This window comes from Coloeus monedula (genome assembly GCF_965178545.1).
Source record: "Coloeus monedula genome assembly, chromosome: 5".
NCBI classification, from domain to species: Eukaryota; Metazoa; Chordata; class Aves; order Passeriformes; family Corvidae; genus Coloeus; species Coloeus monedula.
Window position 1 is genome coordinate 11,320,843 of NC_138785.1, and position 21,739 is coordinate 11,342,581.

General features: G+C 41.2%; 1 protein-coding gene across 1 annotated transcript in view; it reads right to left on the minus strand.

Annotated features, from left to right (window-relative positions):
- Positions 1-21,739, minus strand: part of RNF150 (ring finger protein 150) — a 122,153-nt gene that overhangs the window by 44,486 nt on the left and 55,928 nt on the right. Inside the window, exons 2-4 of the mRNA XM_082281874.1 lie at positions 8,524-8,774; positions 1,815-1,886; positions 1,315-1,397 (exon numbers count right to left, since the gene is read on the minus strand). Coding sequence (XP_082138000.1) covers positions 1,315-1,397; positions 1,815-1,886; positions 8,524-8,774 — 406 coding nt within the window. The remainder of the gene's footprint in view (positions 1-1,314; positions 1,398-1,814; positions 1,887-8,523; positions 8,775-21,739) is intronic.

The following is a 21,739-nucleotide window of genomic DNA, read 5'->3' on the forward strand; positions in this document are numbered from 1 at the left end:
GTGCTTGACCCAACGCCGTGGATGACAAAGGCTCACTGAATTATGAGGTGAGACACAAGTGGAAGCTAAAGCTTAAACATATATTTAAGCTGTTGTAGATCTACTTCCAAACACTGCCTGTCTCTGTCATGCAAATTTTCCAAGCTTTATTCTGCTTCTGTGCAAACAGGATTGATGCCAAACCAAGGTCCACATTTTCTGGTAATTTCTCATTTTTCTGTATTTCTGCTTCATGAAGTGATGTGTTTGTGTCTGCTTGTAGAAAAAAAAAAAAAAAAGAGTTCACATGCAATTTGTGGGAGATTTACAGTAGGTCAAATTTATGATTAATTTATGATTAATCTGTTGCTTTGTGTTAGCCATTTAGTGATGGCAGTAAACAGATTTAATGAATCACATGAACTAACAGAAATGGACAGCTTGTAACATTCAAATATGTTCTAGGGTACAACATAGCTGGAAAATAATCAAGTATTTTGGTTTCTCAAGCCAGTGAGTATTACTCAGGAGATGAAAGAAGTTCTATTGAAAAAAATAAAATCTCTGCTCTGTATGTGCAGCAGTTCAGATTGGTATTTCTAGGGAAATCAAACACTTGCTGTTCCTCTCCTAGGGGCAACTGATCCTAGGAAATTTCCTAAGAAATTGATTTCCTCAGAGAAATCCTCCATTAGGTAACAATTCACAAATGACAATACAATAGCACAAAGATGAATACAGCTGTTAGAGATGGCAAGAGGCTGCACTCCTGTGTCACATCACTGCGGGTGGACTTGCTGCACAGGGCATCTTCTCATGAGGCATGTTTTACTCAGTGCATCTCTTTCTATGGCTGGGGATCTTTTTTGACAAAAGTCATCCTTTTCTCAGGCCCAGGACAGCGAAAGAAGTAGCTCCATTGGGAGCAGGAGCCTGCTCTATCCCAGGCTGCTGTGGCCAGGGCTCACCTTCAAGTCAGAGGTAAATTCTCCTAAGGCATTTATTCTGGGCTGATTAAAAAAAACAGTGAGGAAAACAGATGAATCAAAACTTTAGTTTAAAAATCCCACTGAAGACTTTGTTGTAGGAACAGGTCAGACAAAATTTCTGACGACCATACTAAACCCTCAGGGTCTCACCACCATCAACACTAGTTTCACTTCACATTGAATAAAGAGGCATTTCAGATATCTCTACCAAGAGATTTTAAACAGGCCAAAATAATAAACTCACCCTTCCCTCCCCAAGTTCTCAGGTAATCTCATCAGCATGAAACTGAGAGCAGAGACTGTCTTGAAGTAGAGATTATTAGAGCTAAAAGCACCTTCAATTTACCTGCAAGGCAATATCCTGACAACATCATTGGGCTTGTAGCCTTCGATACAAACAGCACAGTTATCAAAGTCTGGCTCAGTCTCCTACAGGAAAGAGAATATTCATTATATTAATTTTTTTATTTTGTTAGCTAATCTCTTCATTTAAGAGCCTACATGACAAAGTAAAACAGTCACTGAAGAAGACTGCAAATCCAGTAACGCATTTCAAAACCAGCAAGTCAGGTTTTCTGACATGTTTCCAGTTGGAAACTTGCACTGGGAAGCATGCAGATTTATTTAAGATGTTTTAACTTTCAGGATTTTCTGCATCTTTAACTGAATCACTCTCTCTGCCCACTTCACTCCATCCGCAACTCACTTACCAGCACTCCTCCCCCTCCTGAAGGACACAGTAGCTAAATAAGCAATTGGCATTTCTGCTCTGCCTCATTGTCCCAGAGGTCTGAAGGAATCCTCGGCACAAAGTTTCATTTAGTAACAAGCATTTTGAAAAATTACCTTGTCACCTTTCCGGATCGTCCTGACTTGCAGCTTGCTAATTGCTTTCTTCGCGGCATCTCCAAGCCGGCGCTGCAATACAAAATTTGCTCTTAAGCAAACAGTAACTCTTCATGCAGAAATCAAAACTTTTTCTCCCTAGGCTTCTTAATAATTTTAAGCACATGGAACAGGGTAGTGTATAAATATAAACATAATAATTCATAATAAGGGCACAGTAGGTACACTACACTGCAGCAGCGAGTACCAATGTAGGTAACAAGTCCACTATTTGGGTATCCTACTTCTTCCCTCTCTTTTTTTAATGACACTTGTTAAAAAAATATACTGGGAAGTTATCAAAGTGAACACTGAACTTTATTCTTACTTTGTTCCATAACTAGTTCATGATCTTCAGCAGGATACAACTTCTGAAAGTGAGCTGTTAATTTTTTAACCATGAAAACTCTGAATATCTCTCCTGTCTTTTTTCCTGCAATACAGAGTTGTCTACCTTAAAAAAATGAGGTGGAAGCACCTGCAGTTTCTTACAGGTAAAGCACTACATAGTCCTGCAGTAACATCCTGTCCATACATAACCATTTGCTCATTCTTTGCCTTTCTATGTTTCCCTCCAGTGGACCATAAAGTAATTACCACGTGATGTTTCTGACTGTTCTCCCATATTTCCAAAACACTGTTACTGTGCTGGCAGGGTCACAGCCACCAGGATTAAAGTATGTAATAACAGCCTGACGCAAAACACCCTGTCCTCAGACACTGGAGACGGACATATCTGCCCCTTGCAAGAGCCTGCAAACATTGCGGGGTAGTTCACACAAACGCTGCTCAGCACCCTGTGCTATGGAGCTTGTTCCTGTATCAGTGCTCCAAGGACTTGGCTGCTCACTTGTGCTAATCCAGCAACAAGGCAGTCGGTCTGTAGACAGACTCACAGGCTGGAAAGTCTTTGGGAGGTCATGTACTCCCACCCCCTGCTCAAGGCTGGGTCAACTTCAAAGTCAGAGCTGTAGTCAAGTTTTGAGTATCTCCAGGAAAGGAAATTTCACAACCTCTGTGGATAATTTGTTCCAATGCTTAACCAATCTCAGTCTTTTTTCTTCTCTAAACATACTAATGGAATTTCCCTTGCTGGTAATTTGTGACCATACCCTGTGCACTTCCAGGAAGAGGCTGATTCTGACTCCTCTCAGACCACCCTTTTTACAGCTGGAAGCAGAGCCCTTCCTCCTCCTCTGCTCCCCACCCAGCTTAGCAAGCTCCCTTCACCCTTCCTAAGATGCCATGTGCTTCTACCCCCAGACCATACTGGTGACCCTCCTTTGGGCACTTCCCATTTTTTCCACGCCTCTCTCACATGGTTTCATGCAGCAACACCCACTCCAGTGTCTTCTTGTCTGCTTTATAACAGTTCATGATAGAGTGTGTTCGAATTTGCCACCAATAAATGACATGAACTCTTCCCTTCACCTCCCCTCCCAAACCACATTTCCAGCCATGCGTTAGAGAGGAGAGAGACTTAGAGCTTTTGGTGACTCAGAAGACATTCAACTTTGTGAGCTGGGAAACTCCTGTGCCAGAGTTCAGAGGGGCCTGTCAGCAGGAAGGGTTTCCAGCTGGATGGGATGAGAGCATGAGGCCAAAAATGGAAGGAAGCTCGAGGTAGTTTATAAGTTGAGACCTAATCACCACACAGATATGACCAGTAAATTACCACTTTGGTCTTCAGATTCAATTAAAATCACTGGGTTAAATTTAGAGAGTAAGCTTACTGGATTGGAAAGGCTGACAAAACACACGCAATACTGAAAGCAAAGTGCAATTTCAGATCTGGCTAAAGACATGAAAACAATCTTGGGTATCAGGAGATTTACATAGGAGCTTTCCAGCAACTTAATTATTGAATGTGAAGGAGTATCTTGTAGTTACACATCTCTTTCTGTGGTCCATTTTTCTCACAGTCTCCCTTAAATAAAAGAATCGAATGAGAGTTGGAAACATTTCTTGTCAACTATTTGGTTCTTTAATGTAAATCAAAGACAGACTGGCAACATACAGCAAGACAAGAGCCATTATGTCCTGCTTCAGAAAGTGCTTGTGATCCCTTTTTATCACTATTATTACTTTAATGAATGCAATGTCTCAGTTCTTTTTTGCATGTTCTTGAAGGTGAAGGACAAGATTAAAAACTCATGTACATCTTTGATCTGCCTGCTTCCATGTTTGCTTTCTCTCATCTATCAAAGACAGATAAGTTCATAACTTACATGCAAATGAGAGTAATTCAGTTTTTGAAAGAACAGGAATTTCTTGGACTAAAGTCAAACTTTCAAAGAATTCTCCCATTTGAATGCAAGGCATGCTATCAATAACCAATGATTTTTCCTAAAGTTAAGAAGTATTACAGCAGTTTAAGGCTTTAAAGTGAGGCTTAGAGATTTACAGTCACAAATCTCATAATCTCATTAGCAAGGCTGCAACATTCAGTACTGGACTGGAAGGAGTTAAGCATATCAGATGCAGTGGTCTTGAGGAGATGGCAGTGCTCATTAAAAAGGAAGGACAGTTGCATGGAAAGCACCACTTACGTGTTTCTGAGAAAGTAAATGACCATAAATGCTGTGGAAGAGAAGTTACAGTAAGTGATTCTCCCTTAATGGCCTTACTAAACTACCACCTTTGCAGGGAGATCACCTTGTGCCTTGCGCAGAATGAGACACATCATCAGGATGAGGTATTGGACACATCTATCCACAAAGTTTGCAGACTCTATCATGGCAAGTGTAGAGGGATTCCTTGTGGAATATAGGATACCCCAGGAGGGCTTGGGCATTCCAGGGCTGTTGCAGAAGTAACCCTGATGGGGCCTCAGGCTGAAAGCAGGCTTGCAAGGCACCTGCTAGCTGGCAGCCTTGAACAGCCTTGGGAAAAGGTATACACTGGTCAGCTCCCCCGCTGCTTAGAGGCTTTCTGATGGGAAAGGGGCGTGAACTTTGGCAAAAGTATAACTTGGGGTAACCGAATAAAAAAACTGGAGCACGATGCTCAAATCGTATCGGTGTTCGTATCGTGACTCTGGCTGGATTCCCCTGCTCCTGGGACCCCCCCGCTACAGGCAAGCATCTTCCCAAACTGCTTTAGAGATTGACATCTCTATTCAGTGGTCCAAAACTCTCATTCCAAGCCACAGCCACCAGTCCTCCTCCTCAGATAAATGCTCCACATGCTGAGAGTCACATACTGAAGATTAACCCAGGACACGCAAGATCCTCCTCAACTCTAGTGCGATCACTACCTGCTTTGGCTTTCGCTATCCTGCAAAACTGAAGGAGCCCACGCAGTTTCAAAATGACTTTGTAGAAAACTTCCTCTGAACAAGAAGCCAATGGAAAGAAGGGACATGGAAGAAATGTGGTAAATAAGTCTGGAGCTGAAACATCATCCCCTCATCATTTTCCCATCTCACAAACAATAAAAAGGGAACTCTACTATTACTGGTGAAATATGAAATCTGACACACTGACAGGGTTGGTTTGTTGCTGCTTTTAAGTCTGTGTCCTGGCTATTACAGGGCTGTGACATCAGGTCCCACTTTGCTGTATTATTCTCTGGAACTTAACTTGTCATGTAATTCCAAATTGCTTCTAATTAGCTCTGCAATGTGATGTTTCTTGATGCAAACAATTCCCACAGCCTTTTACAAACTCTCTCAAATCTCTCATTGTCAGGAGCACTCCAGGAACAAGTTGCTGAGAAAACAGATTTTCTTACACAAATTTATCCTCTTCATATCAAAAGTATTTATCATCAGGGCAACCACCTACTTTCTGGTCATCTTGTTAGGTGGGAAAAAAAGGTTCAATCATGTGAATATTACTACCTAACTTCTACTTCCATATGTAGTGTACAGTTGTTGGTGTTAGAGGTGTGGATACAAATATGCAGCTAGCAAGAACTTCTCTTGCTTCTTTCCAGTCCCGTGAGATATTTTTCTCTCTCACGGAAGATATTACTGAGTTCTATAAACTATGAACCTTGCAAACCTTTGTTTATAGTACAGTAGGAAAATATTTTGACAATGCAGGTTTTAGGATTTTAGCCAATCACCCCAACAAGTGGCTGATCCTTTGACCAATTAGACTATGAAGAAAAAAGTCTATAAAAGAGTTGTAAAATAATTAAATAAATCAATCTTGCTGCACAAATCCTGCCTGCTGGATCTCTCTTCTCCTCTCTACCACTGCGGGATACCCTGACATAGAGGTATTCTTAAAAATTAAATGTATTAAAATAAAAATGGATACCTCATCATGTTTGTAGTTGACACCCTGGCTGTAGGTGCACAAGCCCATAGTGGAAGACGATTCTGTGCTCTACTACATTAATGCCCAGCCAAGTTGGGGTGAATAGGCCCTGGCATTCAGTGAGAATCTTTGAAATCCTGATTCTCCACTCATCAAAATCAGGCACCTAATTCGAGTAAGCTGTATCTTCTTTCTGGCATGTGAACTTGGATTTTGCACATATGGTGAGGAAGAGTGGTGGCTGAAGATGTAGACGGACTATGTCCGGGTTTCATCTCACTGTGGAGTCATAGGAAATGATTCCAGGAGGTCTTTCTAGCTGCCTCTCTCAATAGCTGGATTCATTGCTTTCTTGATGAATAACTGAATCAGTTCTTTTTGGATTTGCTGCTTGCTCGGAAACTTTGTTGACTGAAAGAAGGGAAGCAGACCTGGAAAGGAGAGTCACCATATACAGAAGGACTAGACAAAAGTGTTTATGAGGCTTGACAAAAGGACACTATGATTTTAACCAGAAATTTGTGATCCCATCCTTGAGCTACAAGAAAATGTGTCAAAGAAAAAAAAAACCCAGAACTTTATGGAAAATGGAGAGGAACACTCATGAGAAGGGTAAGAGCAAGCTGAGCTCTTCTGAATGACCTACATCATTATATTCCATAGCCTGGACTAAAAGGAACACAACTAAACAGCCACAGCAACCCATTAACACAAATCATAGAGTTTTGTCTGTATACTGCTACCATTTATCATGTGAAAAGAGCTAATAAAGAGATTAGATGTCAGACAAAACTGTATGAAGAAAAGTGCATGAAGACTTTCTAGTTTCCCCCTTATTACTGCTCAGTTTTGCCCCCTCAAAATAATAATATGTAATTGCTTAGGAGGCACGCTTTCTAATTCTTCTGAAGAACAGAACTAGTATCATAACCAAGTTATCAAAACCTCTCCATAGGACAACTGCCTGTGTACATGTTGGTCTCATTCAGACTTCGGAAAGAAAATACTGAGAAGAAAATATGTTTAAACATATAAACACATCAGTTTCAAACTATAACATATTACCTGAATGAGCTTCTTATTTTGCTGAGTTTCATGTTTAGGTATGTCTATTTACACTGCTAATCTGCCTGTATAATTACTTGATTGAAAGCACACTTACACACCCAAATTAGCCATGCATGTGCTTTTGCAGACAAAGCATCTAAAAATTATCACAGCCGTTGCAGTCACAGTGAATCTGCTGCCAATGATGTTCAAATTCCAGCTGGGATACTCTCATTCTTGCTATCCAAAATTTCAGACTGTATATTTAAAAGGAAAATATATTCTTTCTGTCTGTAAATACAGAGCAGCTGCTCTCTATTTCAGAGGACGCCTGAATTTCAGTGGGGGAAGGCAAGGGATTCCTACACATCAAGTATTTGTTACAGAGTGTGTAGCAGCACTTTTCTCTACAAGATGATTATTCATACTCTCAAATTTACCTTTTCTGCAGAATAAGCAAGGCAACCTTCCTGGCCCTGACAGTAATTTATTGAGGGTTCAGAAATCTCTCTGAATTACAGTGCATTTTTTTTCCTGCAGTAAAATGGTTATCTCCTCAGATTTCATACATTGATAACATTTTCTACCTGTACCATTAGAATGAAATGTAGAAGCCTCAGCTTCCTAGTTCTGCTGAGATAGTTGCATCCAGACAAGAAAATATTAAATTTATTATTATTGTTGTTATTATTATTCACTGCTGAACTACCATAAAGATGGACAATGCTTTATAAATCCACTGCTGCTGACTTCTCTTCAGCTCTTTCAAGGGGTTTGGACAAGATGCCAAAACCAATAGCAATGGTTTAATAACATTGGTGGCTACCATTACAGTCCTGTTCAGTGATCATTGTCAAATGAAGAGGGACATGTTTGTCTTTCAAACCCAAGACCCTTCTAAGGAAGCATTAAAATGAGAATACTTTTTTTTTTTTCTTTCTTCAGTTATCATGAACCATTGCTTCACACACACATACCTCACAGTGTTTTAGTCAGCATTTTGATCTCATGGGTCCTTAGCTATATACCTTGCTATGACACTTGGCTATATATACCAAAACAATCTTTTCACAAATAAACATCAACTTTCTGTCTATTTTTTGTGTGTTTTGCATAAGGAAAAAAACCCCCATAATATATATACACTATTAATTTCTTTTTTCTCTTGGATCTCATCTATATTGACAGAAGTCTTGGCTTTTCCCAAACACAGTCATTTTTATATTCCCATTCTTTTCACTTGCTTGGGTTTTCTTCTGGTTTTCTGATTTTACTACACATTGACAATTTCTTTTACTTCTATGCTAAATCCCTGGTGATTTTTTGGAAACACAAACTGTTACTCCAGCCTTACTCACCTGATTTCTGTCTCTGGCATTTGCATAGCGGAATCTCTGGATGTAGTAGAAGACCAGCCATGCCAGGGAGATGATCATCAGCACAATGAAGGAGATGGAGACAAACACCACTGAGGTCCGGCTGACGTACTTCTGCAGGTTGCGTGTTCCAATGGTTATGTACATCATCACAGTAATGTTCCTTTCCAGGAGGCTCACTATTTCTTTTCCTTTGGGTTCAGGAATCATTATTGCTACAACATCTTCTAAGCCTATCAGACAGAGAGAGAAAATGAACCTTAAGTAAAGCAAGTGATCTCAAAAGGCAATCAGAATCAGAGTATCCTGAGTTGGAAGGGACTCACAAAGATCACTGAAGTCCAACTCCTGGCCCTGCACAGGACATCCCAAAAATTCCACCACGTGCCTGAGAACTTTGTCCAAATGGTTCTTGAACTCTGTCAGGCTTGGTTCTGTGATCACTTTCCCGGGGAGCCTGTTCAACCTGCTCAACCACCCCTTGGGTGAAGAATCTTTTCTTAATATCCAACCTAAATCTCCCCTGACACAGCTTCATGCCATTTCTTCAGGTCCTGTCTCTGCCCACTGGAGAGATAAGTGCTTGCCGCTTTGCTTCCCTTCCTGACGAAGTTGTAACTGTGATGAGGTCACTCCTCAGTCTCCTCTTCTCAGGCTGAACAGACCAAGTGACCTCAGCCATTCCTCATATGGCTTTCCCTCCAGACCCCTCCTTTGGACCCTCTCTAATGGCTTAGTACCTTTTTTATATTGTGGCACCCAAAACTGCTCCCAGCACTGGAGGTGAGGCCGCCCCAGTGCAGAGCAGAGCGGGACAATCCCCTCTCTTGCCCAGCTGGCGATGCCGTGCCTGATGCCCCCAGGACACAGCTGGCCCTCTTGGCTGCCAGGGCACCGCTGACTCACATTCAACTTTCCATCAGCCAGGACCCCCAGGTCCCTTTGCACAGCACTGCTCTCCAGCCTCTCATTCCCCAGTCTGTCCGTACATCCAGGGTTGCCCCATCCCAGGTACAGAATCTGGCACTTGCCCTTGCTGAACTTCATATGGCAGGTGATTGCCCAGCCCTCTGATTTGTCCAGCTTTGGCAAAACAGTAACAAGAAAGCTGTGCTTTCTTCTGCTCTTCCCTCCTGCTTACCAAGAGAGAAGTCAGATGGATCTGATGAAGGTTTCAACTGAAACTAGTTACACGGTGTGTTTCTATATACTAATCTTGGAGAGATATGTAAAATGTGTTCCATGGGTTGACATAAACACAGATTTCCAGCACTACTGAGACTTATCTGGATGATATTGCTGTAAACACTGCAGAAAGGGAGGCACACTGCATTTAACACTCCATATACATTCATCACAGTCTGTTTTACAGGGTCATGAGTCTGTCAGAGAAGCCCCTCCAAATTCTGCATTCAGATCAGAAACACTTTCAGTCACAGATTTCCACATGGTTTCACAACCAGAATGTGCCAAAGTATCACTGCTCTCGCACCAGGCTAGCAACCAAAGAGCAGCTCAACATGTTCCCAGTGGCTCCCCACAGCCTAAGCCCACACATTTGGGACTCTCTGCTGGCAGCTTGATGCTCCAACTGATACAAGTTTGAAGTCAGGAGCACTGTTTAATTCCACAAAAAATTGCCTCTGCAGCCCCTGACACAGTTTGCAGCATGGCTCCACAAGGATGCAAGTCAGCACAGCTGAGGCAGCAAAATCCCACTAATGGGATGAAGCAGGGACTTCCTACAGTCCTGCCAAGCCTTCTGCCATGATCCTGTGGACTGGGCCCTCCACCACAATCTAGCTATCCTCAACTCTGCACCAGTTTTCCTTTCTGTACAGCACTGTTTGATGTTCCTTGCAATACACATTGCTGAAACTATTTTCCCTTCTTTTCAATTTTACGTCCCCTGTGTATATGAAATATATGGTCTAAAATTATCTGGGATTCGCCAGGTTGTTAAATGCCTTTTATGGCCTCACAAATAAACTATCACTGCTTTATGGTTTAATATTAGGGATATTCTGTTCTCTTTCATTTCATGAAACAAGCATGTAGACTATTTTTACGCCTAAACTATGTTTTGCAATAGTCAATTGTTCTAAGTAGCTAAGGACAGACAGGGTGTATTGCAATATAAAAATGGGCTAGAAACAACAGCAAATGAAACAATCGCAAATTGGCATTTAGAAAGGTACAAACTGGGGGTGCCTGAACTCAAAGAGCAAGGCTGGGGTGGGGCCTCAGAATTTCAAAAGAAATCCCAGGAAGTTGGCTGATATGTTGTTAATCCCATGGCTATCTGTATTTTCACTGTGGCTGGGACATTCGTGGAAATGGGAAGGGATCACTCGGCCGCAAATGGAGGCATGGGAGGGTGACTTGCATTTTCAACAGCATCCCTCTCCCCCCAAGCTGGTATCCAAAGTGAGCTTCACCAGTGCAGCACTGTATCCTGGTCTTCATAGTCCAGTTCAGACACTTCTTCGCTAAAAGACCCTGGGAGGTATAAACCAGGTTTTCAAATGGATCTGGACGCTGAAGACCATGAGGTGTTTGGCAGGACATTGGATATACGCAGGGGTGTGGTGTTCAGCAGAAAACACTAACTGTGGTGGAAACTTTAGAAAATTCTGCTGGGTGCCTGGATCATCTGGAGGTATTGAAACAGCTGTGGCAGACTGCTGCTACTCACAAAAATCTGCTATGAAGCTGGGAACTGAACCTTCTCTCAAGTCTCAGAGCAGAAGTGCAAACACTACCCCTCTTCCTCTCATGAGACTTTCCATCATAACACTTCCCTGATTATGAACAGGCCACTCAATGAATAGAGGGGATCAAGAGTTTGGACGAGTCAGGAGTTTTAGATATCCATGATTGGAAATGTAACCTTCCTGCTGATACTCTTCTATAAAGCATTACTATTTTTCAGCTATTTCCCTTTCTTTTTTCTACCAAGAGTCCACCATCAGCAGTCAAGATGAATCTAGCCTTGCAATTGTTCTGATACCTGTTTCTTATAAAATGCTAATGCAAACATTACCCTAATGGCCTAGGGAGAATTTGCCAAGTCTCAAAGTGGCTGAGAAGGGCACTGGTGTCATGCCAGTAATTTTCCTGCAGTCAATAAGAAAAATTATCTGGAGCAGGGCTTAGCTGTCCACATGGCTTCCTCTGTTCTTTTCCCTGTCTTTAAAAAAAATAAAAATTTAAAATTCATTCTACAGGAAAACCAAAGCACCAATTTCACGCATAGCCAAAAAGAACCCAGGGTGAAAATTCCCACAGCCAAAACCACTGAATTTAATCAACTGCCCTCAGAAGCCACCACTCTGTCCCACTGACTTATCCAGTACTGACCTTTAACATCATCATCAATACAACCTAGGACACTGCATGGATATCACCTGAAAGCCTACAGAAATGAAGATAGACACAAACCCATTTCCAGTAGAAAATACAGGTAGTATCTTAACTATTTAATTATCTTGAATCTTGCATGTCTATAAAAACTTTAACAATGTGTTTAATTATGTTTAATTAAATTATGGTTAATTATGTCTAATATAGCTTTAATATTTCTGGACACAGGACGCTAAGCAAATTACCATGCATATATACTAAATAAAACTCTTGTTTCAAAATGCAAAGTAGAACACACAATTATTCCAAGAGGAAAGCAGCTGCTTTTATTTACTCAAACCCTTAATATATTAAAATTTCAGGCTACCTGGTTATTTTCTTGGAAAACATTACCGCTTGTAATGAAGCACTGTTGGGAAAAATAACCCAAGCAGTGACAAATAATAATCAGATTTTTTTATAATGTTTTACTGAGTTTATGATAATTTCTCCAAGACACTATAGAGAATGCTATTTATCAATCATTTTATTAAGATATGTTTTTAATCTCAAATATGTTCAATATTAGGAAGAAAATAAAAGAAAAAGAAAGTAATTTACTTGTATTTTCTCCCTTTTTAAACAAAATGTATTATCTCAGCTTCACATAAGCTCCAACATACAGAAAAGGTATGCTAATTAAAGAAGGGAAATAACATAATGAGACATCAGTATTAGAGGTGCATTTTTATGCCCAAGTACATATTTGTTCAACAGAATTATAAAAGAGAAAAGTATCTAGTAACATGGACTGATGCTTCCCTGGCAAGTTAAATGCTACCATTGCCTTTCATTAAACATACCCACAGTGGGGACTGCGTTTTGTGGCACTCTTGTTCCCTAACACATTTATTTTCCTTTTCTGGCCAACATTAATGCAGAGTTTGACATGAATTTTTAAGTATCTGTCAGGATGAATCAGAGATTCATAAATCAAAGGTATTCAGGCTGCAGTGAATGGATTTTATTTTTCTTCTTTTTTTTTTTGGCTAAGGAAACATTTAACATATCAGTGTTCTCTCCTAATGAGCCAATAACCAAACAAGTAAGGTAGAAAGTAGAGGCATTTGGGATGATTTAAGTCATTTTAACTTGCTGAAATATATCTGCCTAATCGAGTATTTCTGGGTGGAGAAAATGCATGCTTTGGAAAAGATCCAGAAGACCCTCTCCAAACCCACCCCTTCTGCAGTACTTGGCTATGGAAATACATTTCAGCAGGTATGCTTTTATGCAAAACCTGCAAACTTCAAGGGTAACCATCTATTCACTAGTGACAGAGGAAATGAAAGACTTCAGTGCCGTAACAGTGGCTTTTGTAGAAGAAATGAACAGGTTTTAAATCCAGAAGATGTACATAAATTCTACACCTTGGCTGCAGGCTGCGCTTACAAACCTGTGATACTCCTTGATTTTGCTCTGGGAGCTTCAGAGGTGGCACTGAGCACAGTCCTCTCTTCTCCTCATTAGCAGTCAGGCCCAGCACTGGTGGGCTGCTCCTTTAATGCTTTGTCAGTTTTTGATGGAGGTTCTAAAATGTGGTCTTTCTGACACATTTTAGAATAGGCAGTTTAATTCTTCATGCTTGGCAACAGCTAGAAGTCAGTCAGAGAAGTTAATTGAACTATATGAATAGAATTTCAATTTGAGAGGCATACAGAGTCTTCTCTCTGAGATATCCTATCAAGATATAAATGAAGATTTGTCTTATATTGTAGATCAAAATCAAGTACTAAAGTGCTTACTTTTACAGATTTTGTCAGTGAAAAGCCAAACACTATTTTGAGAGCAGAAATTGCCCTGACAAGTGTTCAGTCCAGCTCAGAGCCCAGGAGCAGAAACCTTACATGAAGATGCAAGAGCCTAAGCAACTCTTCCTTACTTCTTGAAGAAACTATTTCATTTTTAGGAATCCATTTCACTAACCAGCAGCTATTGTAAGGAAGTAAAACAGCCGCAAATCTAACCGATTCCACATTCCATCCAGGCTCAGCCTGCAGTCCATGCCAGCCCCAGGCAGTGTCAGGGAATTCAGTGGTGGTGGTGATACTTCCTGGGAGCTCAGCAGTGCTCCTGCACAGGGACTCACTGTGCTGCCAACCACGCCAGAGCTCTCCTACCACAGCTCGTGCTGCTGCCTGCATCCCTGTGAATGGATTTTACACTATGGTCTGGATGATGGGTAACATTTTAAAGCAAATTCGGAGCAAAGAACAGACATTTGTTTAAAAATACTCTTTTCTTCTCTCTAGAACAGCAACTCAGCTGAAAAATTACTGCTGAAGAGAATGAAGAGGACTCCATGGTGATGTGCTGTAGTGATTGTCTAAGCTATAGCCATGGCCATCAGAAGATACTACCTTCTCTTGCAGACCTTGCTCTCTTTAAAGAGTATTGCTTTATATTTGTGTTTAGTTTCTTTCCAAAGAAGTTACATGAGACATGGTATACAGGCTAATGAGAATGCCATGTAAGTTGTCCTAATATCACAGAATCACAGAAAAGTCTGGGTTGAAAAGGATCTTAAAGATCACCTAGTTCCAACCCCGCTGCCATGGGTAGGGATGCCATTCATTAGATCAGGTTGCTCAGGACCCCATCCAACCTGGCCTTGAACTACTATCTTAGTTGCAAAACGTGCCCTTGAACTACTATCTTCATAATTGTAACAAGGGTTCCAAGTCTTTAAGACCATCCACTGAGAGATCAATCTCAGTTCTTCTATCCTGTATGGTGCAATTATAAGTTGATCAGAATAACAGCTGCTATGTGTTTTTCTCCTTAGAAAAACCCAACAACATAGCCTTACATTATGTTTTTGTGAACTCAAAAATAACATTTGAAAATCAAAGCAGTATTTTAAAAAAATCTGATTTCTGAGTTTCACCCAATTTGTGGCAGAAGAAGCATAAGATTGTTTAAACAACGTTCTAGACACTTATGTAGGGGAAGCATTACATTACTGGTAAGAATTCAAACTCGGTAAAAGGATTGTTCCCGGAAGGAACCTTTTCCTACTGGGCATTCGAGGCATTGGTCTCAAACTAAACTATTAATAAATGGTACTATAGGAAAAAAATTGGCAGAAGAGCGATATACAGTAAGTGGCAGTAATACATAGTCAACACATCATATGTCACACGTGAATGACTACGAACTGTCATCTATAATGTCTTGCATAAACTGTCTCAATGCCAGGGGACTAGAAAGGACACCAAATTTCTAATGAGGTTTCATAACAGATATGGGCAGCTACAGATCAGCTTGTCCAAAGGAATTCAGTGAGGTTCCTCACCTAAGACTCTTAAGCCAAAAAGGAGGTTCTGAATAAAATAGGAAGGGCCTCACATGACCACATACAGGGTTAAAACACAGGATCTAGGTGTTCAAAACATCCAAGAGCAACTAGGAAAAAAAACCTCCCACGGACCACAAACTGTTGGAGGCTGGGAGAGCCATTCTGGAGAGGCAGGATTCAATGTTCATCCTGTGCTTATTCTCTTCCCCAAGCAGCTGCTGTTCACCATTATGAGAAACACCATCTGAGACAGATGGACCTTTGGTCTCAAACCATAGTTTTGTTTTGACACTAACTGGGAACTGAAAGTTTTAACTCCCTGGAGAGAAGAAAGATTAATTCAAGTCGTGACACCAAAACAACAGGGCCAAAGTCAGAAGTCTGATTATACCCGGCAGTCTCTCTATAAGCTGAAATAGGGAAACCATACATGTTTCTGAGACCAGTGATGAACAAGGAAGGACTGGGACTGAGGCAGTCAGTGCCTCTTGCTTCTCAAAGCCCCAGTGAGGGACTGACTAAAGGCAGAAGGGTGCATTTCTGATGCATTGGCAGGAGGGTGGGCTGGTGGCTCTGAGCTCTGCACCACATATGTGAACACCAAGTGTCCGCTTCCCCCACAGAGGTATGAACACAGCATAAAGCAGAGGAAAGCAGCAGCAACACCTGAGGTGACTGCATTCTCCATCAACCCTTAATGCAGAACATCACACTTGGGTCCTGCAGATGGGCCTGGACACCTCCCCTCTCAGTGCCCATCCCAGAAAGGTGTTACTATCACCAAGGGCAAGGGACTGAGGAGGTTTTAGGCAGGACTTCAGCCTATGGTGTGGGAAAGCTGCAGAGCAGGATGCAGAAGTCTTTGTCCACCCATTTCTGGGACCCACAGGCACTACCATCGCCTAGGTACCCCCACGCAGCTGCCACTCTGCCCTCACACCCTGTTGGGTGGAGGAGGAGAGATGCCAGCAGAACAGCAAAGCAGGAATGCTGCTGTTCTCTGTTCCCACTGCTAAAACTGAGACACACCAGGCAGGCAGAGTTAATGCCCTTGCAGGGTGTCCAGCCTGTGAAGAAAAAAATGCAGGGGAAGGCCAGAAGCAAAGACAGCCTCGCAGCACGAAGCCTTGTTTTTGTGGATATCAAAAACTACTGAAGATACAACTACTGAAGTTATCAGAACACAAGACTTCACCATACAATATTTTTTTCTTTTTTTACTCTAGAGCCCTTGCTTTGCGATGATGTAGGTGCTTTGATCTCCTCTCACCCACATTTCTGATTTTTTTTCCTTCTCTGTTATAAAGCAGAGAGATATTTCCTTCAACTTACCCTCTCACTCATTTCCCGCTTCTCCTTGGCACTGCTAGCACTCACCTTGGTCCTTTGCCCATCTTCCAAAACATTTAACTATAAATCAGGTTTCCTTTAAAAGGCAAATGCAGCAACCATGGAGAGAGGAGCGACACCTTTTCCCTACAGCACTTGCAAAAGAAGGAAATTCTTTTAGGCAAACTTATTTTTTTTCCTTAGACAATCTTATTGCTATGAAACACCTATCATTGCAGAAGGATAAGTATCTACTAGGATAATTAAGTGACACATAGAGAAAAAGGAGGTACTGATGTAAATGACTGACTACAGTATTTAAGAAAGAGATATAAAAGTTTGCTATTCTGTCCTGAAATGGACAACAACAACCTCCAGCAGAGCTGTTCTTGGTTCATTTCTTTTGATCCTAAATCCAGGAGAGGCAAGATGCCTCTGACTGTGATCTTTCCTGTGAAAAGCACCTTCAAACACTTTATTGCTGCTTAGGGACAAAGAAATTTCTGATTGTGTTTTTGTAATCAGTGCTGATCTTGCCAAGGCTGTAAGAGCTCAGAATATATTGACTTTCTCTAAATTTTATGCAGCAACTGCAGCAAAGGAAAAAGAAGTAAACAGCTACAAAGCTCACAAAATCAAATTCAGCATGATAGCTGCATTTTTCCTTGGCTTCTTTCCCACAGTGTCAGCTCATCAGTCTGCTGAACTAACCAATACTAATGAACCAATGTAGTGATACTTACTCATACTTAATTACAGAAAACAGGCTGTTCTTCAAGAGGTTTTCTTAGATCCCAACCCAACCTAAGGCACAAATTGTTGAGACACTGTTATCTTAACCAGGATAGAACTTCATTACAATTGCTAATCCTTTGTACTGAAGACCTCCCTAGAATTTTTCCTTGGTTTCTAAACCATATATACACTGCTAATAGCATATGCCTCTTGTACTCTGTTTTGGAATTTGCACTGGGGTGCTTTATGACTTTTTTTTTCATGTACCAGGGGGCCAGAAAAACTCCTTCATGCAGGCCTTACAGCTCAGCTATGCTCCAACTCAGAGCAAAATATGCTACAGGGATAATTTATTAGTAAAATACAACCTTTTCAGAGTTGTGGCAAAATACACCCACTGTCTAAAGCAGAAGCTGCTTTCTTATCTTCAGTGGAATTGTGCCAAAAGAAAATATGCCTTAAATAGCATCTTATGTAGTCAGGGTAGAGTACAATGCAAACACAAACCAGTTAACACACCTGATGCTCTTAGAAAGGTGTAAATATATATTCTCTACACAGAAAAAATGCTGCCATTATTATGGAGATTGATCATTATTTCTACATGCATTATTATGAAGCTTTTACTCTAAACTTAAGACACAGAATTGGTGATTTTTTTTCATGTAATGACCAATCCTGCTCACTTACTCATAACACAAGAGCAAGTGTGAAAAAAATATTAGTGACGTATGCAAAATAAACATTTGCCCCTGGAGAGCAGAGAATCATTAGGAAATTTCCAAGCCATTAAAACAAGAAAAAAGAGAAGGCGGCATGTATGCAAAAACATAATTTCAACAAAAATGCCTGTGTTCCAATCACTGGTTCTCATCACTGGTCCAAAGACTGGAACTGTATCAGTTCCCAGTGCAAGTCCAACAAGTTTCAAAGGTGCTGTGGCACCTGCAGGCTGGTGAGGGCTCTCCCAGCACCTCCTAGGCACAGCAGGTCAGCGCACCAGTTAGCAGAGATCTGCCACCTCAGCACTCCAGTTATTGTCCAGGAACAGCTCAAGTCTACCCTGGCTTTCCTGAGATCCTCACTTCCACAGTGACTCAAGGATGGGACACCACAGGCTGCAGACTGGAGATAAGGGAATAAGGGATGCTGTCTCCTGCTTGGAGAGGCAGGACTATGCACATCTTCCTCCTGCACCATCAAACTTGCCCCTCACAGCAGCCTTGCAGGGCATCTGTTTTTCTCTTCCAGATAAGATGAACGAAAATCCCCAGACCAAGAGACTAAGACAACTCTGGTTGAAGCCACACACAGCTCTGGCAGCTCTGCGTGGGCTGGAGTGGTTTCTGGTTCAGAAAAAGCACAGACTGAAAGAGTAAAGAGCTAGAAAAGAGCATGGCGCATCTGCTGTGGCTTTAGGCAACATCGCTGGGCATACTCCAGTTCAACTGACCCTGAATTAGCTGGACAAGAAACAGACCCAGAGCAATAATCCAGAAATTCTGTAAAATTACTTCAGGGAATTTCCTCTTTCCTCACTTGGGAAAACTTCCCCAGAGGTGCAAAAACTGCTTTTATCAGCCTGTGATAAGAACAATGAATTAAAATGGAGCAAAAGAAAGAAAAGAGGGAAAATAAATAGTAAAAAGCAAAACAGAAGCATAAGTAAGTCACATCTCAGGCAGAAGGTGAGGAACACATCAGCAGAGTGAAATAATCCAAAGATGAGGCAGCATATCACCAACACACTTCCAAACCCTCCAACATCACTGAACATCCCTCAGTGCCATTAGATTTCTATGAGAGTTTTCTAGACTTCTACAATATGTGCCATTAGCTCTCTCTTTCCCAAGCTGAGTAATCCCTGTCTTACTCAGATATTCCTCATATGGAAGCCATTCCGTACCTTAGAACATACTTTTCCATATAGGGGTCAGATAGGTTTGATTAACAGTGGCTCGTTTGCCAACATTTTTTTGTAGTTGCTGCCACCTGAAAGACTTCTCCAGGAAGAAAAAAGGGCTCAGTTGTTCATGCTCAGCATAAGTTGTGGCCACAAGCCACAGGCCTGATCTACCTTCTTTGTCACCTCCTGTTGGTGTCACAGGGATGACTGATGCCACAAGTCTTTGCACCTTCTGGAAAAGCAGCAGTCAAGTTTTCACGTAGTAGTTAGCCCTCATTTGCTTTAATCAGTGATAACAAAATCATTCTGAAAACTACAAAGAAATGCTGAAATTATTTTTCAGTTCAAGCAACCCTTTTATTGATATCTTCCCAGCTCTTGGAAAAACACACACTCGTATGGGTTAAGCAACAGGGACCCTACCTTAGTTCGTTTCACCTCAGACATAAACATGAATAACAAAGTCTCTCTTGGTTTTTGTTGGAGAAATCTTGTTTGCTCAAGAACCTTGTTGGGGAAACCTTCCATTTTGAGGATGGGGCAGGGCTGCTCAATCTTTGGCCTTCATTTTCAGGCATTATGGTTAAAAGCTGCTTAAAACTGGGGACCTATTCCATACACTGAAATAAAAAAGAACAGAATCAGCATAAATCAGACAAAAATCAGGGCAAAAATATATTGTGCGGGTAATAAAACTCATCTCCTTCGTCAAGAAATCAAGTTTTATTTTACTAGTCTCTTGGACTGTCAGCTTTGCAATTTTCTAGCTGTCCCTACAATACCTTAGAGTAAGCAATACTTAAAATGTCTAATAAAAAAGAAAGAAAATCAAGCAGGAGATAAATAGTAGGCTTTTCCTATACGATGAACACACTGACATAGTTAATTACCTGTACCAGTGCAAACAGATCAGAATAATTTTTAAGAGCCTCAACTTCAGAGACTATGAGAGCTTTTAGAGTAAAATATAACTCTTAGTACATTACAGGTCTCTCTGTACACAATGGAAAAAGGTCTGGGGGGTAATAAACTCCTTTTTAACTATCATGTCAGGGTTATCTACACACAAAATTCAGCAACTTGTTGGTTAATGTGATAAAAACAACACAGAATAATATGAATAGAGATATAATTAAGAAGAGTCGAGACAAAATTTAGAACAAGCCACCAAAAAACATTGGTTTGGGGTGGTGGAGGGTTTTCTTAATTAGATTTTTGGTTTTCTTGGGGTTTCTTTTATCCAAATGAACTATCTTGGTGTTAGATAATATTCCTCTGACGGACTGATTCAACTATCAGCTCTGTAGTAAGTGTAATTAGATTTAACTTTGTCTGCTGCTCCTTAGTCTAACTAAATAACCAACCTAAGCCCTGACTTCTACAGAAAAAGAATGGCGGAAGCAGCTAAAATTCTCTCTTCACCATCACAGCCCCTGAGCTCTCTCTATGCCACTCTAGCAGCACCAGCAAGCTGAACTAACCTGGCTGGCACCATGGATTGTGCTGAGCCAGCACAGGCTGCCCAGGCAAGCTGTGGATACCCCATCCCTGGAAATTTTCAAGGCCAATCCCACCAAAAGGCTGGATATTATTCTCTGCTGCTGCAACACCACCATCATCTCTCTCAAGTGGCTGTAATGGTGGGTAAATATTATCAGTTGAGAGTGAGGCAAAATGTCCAAGTCACAGAGAAAAAGCAAGGAAAACACAGCTCTGGTTTCCCCAACTCATCCATGTCTACAAGTCCAACTTTTTGGCTCCATTAAAACACAGGAGAGAATAATCCAACTCTCTGAGGACTCAAGAGAGTTGAGGAATGTAAGGAATATTTTCTCACACTTCAGTTCTTACATTTGCTTTCGTTAACTCCCAACACATACCTAGTAATGTTCCTGAGGAAAACTCAGCCCAGCCATTTCCCACAACAGAGCCTGCTTCTTACAAAAATAGTGCAATAAAGCAGAATGAGTGGCAGAGGAGGGATGCCAGGGATCATCTGCACACCAGCACATTTCCTAATACACTCCTACAAACAAGGTGGTGTTTCTAGGAACAAGGAAGTCAAACTAGTCAAACAAATAAGGGGCTAAAAAGAAAAGACCAAGCTGTCTGCCCCCCCCCCCACCAACAAAAACCAACCAAAAAAACCCCCAACCAAACAGAAATGGGGAAAAAAGAGACAGAAAACTGGAAAGGCTGGCAGAATAGCAAACCAAAATAAAATCTGCCATATCAGAGTACAGTTCAGAGGTAACCTAGTGCCAAAGAAAAGTACAATCCTGAGATTTGTAAACAGGAAACAATGAGCACAAGCAGAAAAGAACTGAAAAAAACAATAATGCAAATGATCGTGGCTGTGGAGAAGGTGTTTTGGAGAGATCTGAAGGATTTCAGGAGCTTTATTGAAAACAGAACCAGGAGATGACTTGATTATATGTATACACATATAATGCGTATATAGATATATATCTGTATCTACATCTACATATACGCACATATGTTCTGAATGAAAGGGTCTTTGTCTACAC